This window comes from Microtus ochrogaster, chromosome 24, assembly GCF_000317375.1.
Source record: "Microtus ochrogaster isolate Prairie Vole_2 chromosome 24, MicOch1.0, whole genome shotgun sequence".
Taxonomy (NCBI): domain Eukaryota; kingdom Metazoa; phylum Chordata; class Mammalia; order Rodentia; family Cricetidae; genus Microtus; species Microtus ochrogaster.
Genome location: NC_022024.1, coordinates 36,493,220 through 36,500,198, shown reverse-complemented (window position 1 = coordinate 36,500,198; position 6,979 = coordinate 36,493,220). Strand labels below are relative to the sequence as shown.

At 49.5% G+C, this 6,979-nt stretch overlaps 1 protein-coding gene across 6 annotated transcripts in view; it reads right to left on the bottom strand.

The window, feature by feature from the left end:
• Nucleotides 1-6,979, bottom strand: part of Btbd11 (BTB domain containing 11) — a 258,983-nt gene that overhangs the window by 54,063 nt on the left and 197,941 nt on the right. For 5 of the 6 annotated variants that reach the window (XM_026784505.1, XM_026784504.1, XM_026784503.1 and 2 more), the window contains exon 4: nt 2,068-2,220. In XM_026784505.1, the coding sequence (XP_026640306.1) occupies nt 2,068-2,220 (153 nt within the window). Of the gene's footprint in view, nt 1-2,067; nt 2,221-2,365; nt 2,491-6,979 lie in introns of those variants that run through there. The other variant, XM_026784506.1, reaches the window with a different exon arrangement.

The window sequence follows — 6,979 nt, the reverse complement described above, 5'->3', positions numbered from 1 at the left end:
CTCCTCTGTTTTTTTTAAGGCACTTGAATATGTTAAAGGCCACCCAAGATTACTAATCAGTACGGAGGGGTTCCCTCAGTGTTTCAGGGGTTCTGGAGACTTGGGGGACACGAGCTAGAGTGACTTCCACTTTGTGAACACTGTAGCCGCGTTTCACGCTTATGACCTTGTCCTCTGTTTACACCAACCTGGGGAGGGGGCTGTCATTACTGCCTCCATGTTACTCTTGGGCAAATGAAGGTTCAAAGAGGTTAATTAGCTAGTGGTGCAATTAATTAGCCATAGCAGAGGCATCTGGGCCCAAGCAACGGGACCCTGGGGCCCAGGTTTGTAACTTTTGAGCTATGGGGGTCTCCTGAGAGCATGACAAACAAAGTCTGCTTTCACAGTAAGCAACAAGGAAACACCTTACTTTCCTGGTCACCAATGCAAGCTAGAGCTTATGGCAGCAAAGAGAGCGGGAGCATAGGACATCACAATCTGGGGATGGTAAGCAGAAGTGGTGGGAATGAGTCTGGTAGCCAGAGGCTGAGCTCTTTTGTCTAAAGCCTTCCCTGGCACCACTTCTGTGCCACAGTGGCTGCCTAGGCTACAGGAGTGGACGGTCATGTTAATCTCATTAGGTGGCTGAAGGGTCTAAGGAAGCAGGTTGCTGGTACAAGTGTCCTGTTTCTGGCTACAGCCACCACATAGTACATGCTCACACAGTCTCTCCCTGGACATGCTGTTATTCTAGTGACATGGTATGAAGCATGGGCCCCAAAGGCTCAGGTTTCTGACTAAAGAAACCTCAAGGCAGAAACACGCAGTGGCTTGAACTCAACCCATGGACTAGGCTGCTGGAATTTACATCTTGATGGCTTTCCAGGTCAGTTACCTCAGATATGCTGCCTGATCTACCAGTACCTCAGCTTCCTTATCTGCGAAGTGGGCATAACAGCCGCATGCTTCACAGGGCTTGGGGAGCACTGCCTGGGTACTAATCTATACCAAGCACTTAAAGTCGGGGCTCAGCATATGGTTAGCGTTGGACACACACTAGCGGTTTTGACTCTGATCAACCCTTTGTGTACTTGGGCTGAGAAGTCATTCTGCGGCTTCATGAGCCAAGGTTTCTATGACAGATCCGCAATAACCTTGTGGGCCCCTCCCTCCATTCCCATCAAATCCAGCTAGGACAGAAATCCCTGCCGCTTGGGGTGGAGTACTCCCAAGGGAGGACAGTCTGACATCAGGAGGTGGGAGGAGATTTGAAAATGATACGGTCACCCAGAAAACATTTGAGGGAGTCGGGAAAGTGTGTGTTCTCGCGTCATTTGTTTTTTGGGCTGTTTGCATTTGGATCTGGGCAGGACTCATCTGAAGGAGCTCGTCTGATGTATTTGTATTGCTTTTAGATAAAACAAAACAAAACAAAACAAAAACAAAAAACAAAAAAAAAAAAAACCCACAAAAACCAAACAAGGCCCCTGCAGGAGAGCCCTGGCCAGTTCATGAGTAATTCCCACCTTGTTGGAGGGGAGCCCTGGGGTATATATAAATCTGAAGCGGTCAAGGAGGCTCATGTCATCCTCAAGCTGGAGGGAAGACAGAGGGTGCGCTCCCAGACAGAGATTTTACTCTGCCAAGATTGGTCAGGAAAGTAAGGACGCCAATATTTCACAGAGCGGGGATAGAGGAGGAAAGGAAGAGGAACACAAATGGGTTACCAACAGAGACTAGTCAGAAAGAACAAGACGCTCCGCGTCCTGTAATCCACAGGGACCCAAGCAGATCCTTGGAGTTCAGCCGCCACCCCCCCTCCCCCCCCTCCCGCCCGTTTGCCATTTCAACGAGCAGAGCGTCAGCAGCAACAGTAACGGTGATACTCGGTGCCAGCAAGGGGGCGGGAGAGTGTTGTGCCTGTATGCCTTGGTGGCTGAGATCCACAAGCAAAGCTTGGGACTCTCCGCTTCTTCCTCCAAAGATAGCCCCAGGACCCATTCTCACAGTCCCCGCCCCCAGGGTCCCTGCGCCTCCCCATCCCCCACGCCCGTCGCCCCCCACCCACTCTCCCCCTCCACCTACTTGAGCTGGCGCGGCTCGCAGTCCACACCTGGCAACAGCAGCCGGGCCGCTTGGCGGACATCGTCGCTGTCCATAGAAAAGCTGCGGCGGTGGCCGGCATGCGCCACCGCCACTCGGATCCACTCCATCAGAGGGGGCAGCACGAGGAAGGGCCTGCGCAGGAGAAGGGAGGCGGGGATGTGTTAGGACCGCCAAGGAATCAAGGCTGCTCAGATCCAGCCCGACTCACGGAGACCCTTATCCCACCCCTATCCTGACTTCCATCCCCACACCCATCCGGTTTTCCTAGAGACCCTGCCTGGAAATTCCTGAGTGCGAGAGCCTTTGGAGACATCCTGATCCCACTGGTGACCCTGGGGCAGACTCTCTGGACTCTGTGGGCTTTGGTTTCCTCATCTGTGAAAGGGGGCTACCGAGGCCAACACCAAAGGATGCAGTGTTACTCGGCTGTGAGTGCTGTCCCTTCCAGAGATGTGCACGTGGAGACAGATGAGTCACTTCAAGCTCTAGCGCAGGGTCTGGGAGCCAGAGGAAGCCAATGGACACCTGGTATTACTTACTTCACACTGCCAGCCCAATCCAAGGCTCTCTCGGCCCTCTCCCTTCCCATCCCTGCCAGGCTTGTTGACTTCCTTCTCCCCTCAGTTCTGTGCCAGCACCGGGCTATGGAGAGGCACAGAGCATCTGCCAAAGCGGGATGGGAGCCAGGCACAGTTCACCTTCACAAGCAAGACTGCTGGGGCCCAGGAACAGCCAGCAAGGCCGGACTCGGGGACATTGCACACATCCCAGACACCGTGGGAGCCAATGGGTGCACTGTGTGCCATGGGGACCCAGTTATGGCAAGCGTAGCTTTCTAAGTGGATTTGCGCCTGCCTTCCGTTTCATCCAGGGACTATATAGTCGATTTTCACATTTGTATCCTGGAGTGTGGGAAAATACTTGAGTCCCCCTCCAGAATTTAGTTGGGATAGTATGAGGCTGGGCTCCCATGTGTTTTTAATGTGCACCCCAGCTCCCTGGATGGCTTGTTAAAATGCAGAGTGCTGGTCCCACCTGCAGCAGTCTTGATTTGCTGGATCAGAAGAGGAACCTGGGAAATGGCATTTTCAATCAGTTCCTGCTACCTAGGCAGCTGACCTAGGAATGTCACTCAAAGAACTGCTCCTGAGTCACTGAAGGAGGGATTGAGAATGGCCTGGCTGGGGAGGGTACTAAGAGGCAGGCTCCTTGGCCTGTCCCCAGAGATGATAAGTGCAGAGAGCTTATGGACACAGTCTGAGGCATGGGAGAGATGACCCAGCAGGCAAAGTCACTTGCTGCCAAACTTGATGACAAGAGCTTCATCCCGAGGACCCTCCCACGTGGTCCCAGTCCTGAAAGTTGTCCTCTGGCCTCAACATGACGCACACACCGTGACATTGTGCACCTTCATAAATAAATGCAATTAATTTAAAAAAATAAACATAAATTGAATAAGCACTTCCCAGGCTTCTCATTTTAAGTGGACCATACTTTGAGAATGGTATTTTGTGTACCTATAGATTTCCTGCCTCTTGGCAAGGCCTGGAAGCCACCAAGGCAAGAGTACCTGGGGTGTCAGATTTAAGGAAGCAGGATCCTACAGCCACGGGAATGCAAAAAGGGTTTACAAGGCATCTGCTCCCTCTCACAGTACTGACGTCATGAGCTTCCCACAAGGCTTTGGTGCCAGGTCCCAGTTTTCCTAGAGTCAGACTACTGACATGATGTTAAAAATTACGACTCAATCTTTTACTCTCATCTCGGTTAACCATGATCATGACATGTTCTAAATGTTTACTGATGTTAAGGAACCTTCCCGGTCCGGGATCCGAAGGTTTTCAGAACTAAGAGTCAGACCTAAGTTGTTTGTTTACACAGTCTCTCTGCGGCTATCCCATATGATCTCACCGTTCTCTCCTTCTACTTCCCAGCATGCACTCTGTTACCCAGAATGCACCCGCTACTCCAGGGGCGCTGACCTGGTCTTGGGTCTTTGAAGGTATGTCATGTTCATTTTCTACCACGCAGCTCAGGCCTCTGTGCGTAAGGTCTGCATCTCTTCAGAAGTCCGTATTCTATTTAACCTTTGCCACAGCTCAAGTCCCACCCTCCCTAAACACTTGTCCTGATAATTGTGCCACACACACCACCGCCATGTGGCTCCCACTTGGAAGGACTTTACTCCTTCTGCAGATGCCTCGTTAGCATGTTAATTCCATCCGTGCAGAGACTTGAGCTGTTCAATTCACTGCTCCTACGTCTGCTGCAGGACAGTGCCTAGCAGGCTGGAAGCCCTCAGTGTTTGTTCATGAAACTGAACTCATGAAACATGAAGACTCACCAATTTCTTACTGACTGATACTAAGAAAATCAAGTTTCTGGTCCTGGGAGCCGGAGGTCAGACTCTCAGGGAATTTCTGTCTGCATCCGCCTACTACTTAACCTGTCTCTCTCATTCTCCCCATCTCTCCATCACCTAAACTGAATCAGGCACTCAATAAACACACCGGCTTGAAATCGAATTGGATTCCACTGTCTCCAGGGGAAGCGGGGTTTATTTCAGTCCCAGGGTCTCAGTCACTGCTGGAAACCAGTCCCAGGTGCTCAGAGAACTCCCCCAGGTGTTCTTCTCAGAGGTGAACCTCCTCCTGTCTTTGCTCACTGGTCCCCAATCCTGGTCCCTCGTGGATGGAGTCTCCATTATAAAGCTATTCTGGTGCTGCTGCCTTTCACGCCGGAGGCTGGAGCATAGAGTGTGCCTGCTGAATACCAAAGAGGGACCCTGCCACTTCTAAGTCGCTTCTCTACCAAGCCAGCCGACCAGCCCAGAATAAAAATCCTCAGGCCCAGAAGTTCAGCCCTCCTCTGGAATTTCCTATGTTCCTATTCTCTCAACACCACCTCCTCCTGTCATCCGACGCCAGCAGTTTATAAGCTCATGAATTCCTTGCCAGCAACTCATTTAAAAAACCTTATCTTGTCTGCTCAAAGGGGACAAAATCATATTATTTGAGATGCTTTCTTTGAAAGAGATAGTGATGGGAAGGAAATTTAGGGTTTTGAGTCAAGTGGTGTAGAGAATGCCCAGGAAAAATTATGGTCTCGGTCTCGGTCTCTCTCTCTCTCTCTCGCTCTCTCTCTCTCTCTCTCTCTCTCTCCACATGTATGTGTATGAGTGTATTTGTGTGTACATGTGGAAGACAAAGAAAACCACTTGTGGTGCTTCCCAGAGATCATCCACTCACCTTGTTTTGTTTTGTTTTGTTTTGTTTTTGTTGTTGTTGCTTTGTTTTGTTTTTTGAGGCAAAGTCTGTTATTGGGATATGGGCCTCTTTCTGATCCAGGTAGGCTAGTATTACAAGCATGCACCACTATGCCTGGATCTTTGTTTATTTATTTATTTTCTTAAAATCCTGGGGCACTGAATTCAGGTGTCCATGCTTGTAAAGAAAATGCTTAACTCCAGCTATCACCTAGCCCTCTTCCTGCACATTTTAAAGAGAATCATGATTCACTGGGGCCCCTTGCTTTATTTAAAGGCAGTCAGTTAAAACCAAGAGCCCATGGAGGAAATGGTGACACCTTCAGAGGCTCCCGAGATTGTCAATGCGAGGGGGTGGGATCAACAGAGCAGAGTTGGGTTTTGGACATCTGTATTCTCAACCTGCTTTCCCGGCTGTTCTGGAACACAGCAAAGTCATGAACTAAGCATCCTGGATGAACAGGGGAGGGGGTGGTTCACTCAAACAGTGCTGTGGCCTTCATTGTAGCTTCAGGCAATGTACGTGGAGTGGGGCAAAGACTCTGAAAGGGAAGAGAAAGCCTAGATGGGCTTCTGCAGGCTCAAGCCAGCAGTTCAGCTCAGGAAAGTCATCAGAGCTAAGATCTAGGTAGGATGACATGCACAGATGCAGCCCCTCCCTGAAACCATGAAGAGATCTGTTGACAACGTGAAGGCCAGGGAATGAAACGGACTGTGGTTGGTGATCCGGCAGCACCAAATTCCAGTTCTGGGTCTGTCATGAACTCACCTGTGACTCTGGCTCTGGCTAATGCCATTTTAGCCCTTAGTATCATTTGGGAAGTGGGGTGGGTTCAGGTGAGACGGCTTAATTTGTGGGCTGGCAGCCACCTCTGTGAATGGCCAGATAGAAAGTATGTTGGGATTCATGGGCCATATGGTCTCTGATGCAACTAATTATCTCATTCCAATAATCTCTGCCCCCATAGTGAGACAGCATCTACAAAACCAAATGAATGCAGTTAGCTATTTCAATAAGACTTTATTGATATCTGGTCATTGCTGGCCAACACTGGTCTGTTTAGTTCTTTTTGATTCTAAAGGTCATTGATTCTATTGGAAGAGTGAGTTGCCTAGGAACTGAGAAAGGGTCAGATCTATGGTCAGGGAGAGATGTAGAGAAGTCCATTAAGGTGTTAGTGACATGGACAGGATGCTTAAAAGATTGGAAGAAGGGGATTCTCCCATATAGAATCACACTCTGGCATTATCACAGAGGGTCTGAGTTTGGATATCTGGTCTCCAGAATACTAAGGGTGTAATTCTGAGGGAGTTTTTGCATATGTATGTAGGAGTAGTGTGTGTGTGTGTGTGTGTGTGTGTGTGTGTGTGTGTGTGTGTGTGTAGAGTAGTGCAGATGCATGTGAAGGTGAAGTCCCAAGGTTGGCTTTAGGCATCTTCCTTGTTTGCTTCCACCTTATATTTTGAGGCAAGGTCTCTTGTTGAACCTGGAGCTCTCCAGTCTGCTCTAAAAATTCTCTGCCCACCTTCCACACACTAGAATTATAGGTGGATCATCATGCCCACCCAGATATTCTATCTATCTATCTATCTATCTATCTATCTATCTATCTATCTATCTACCTA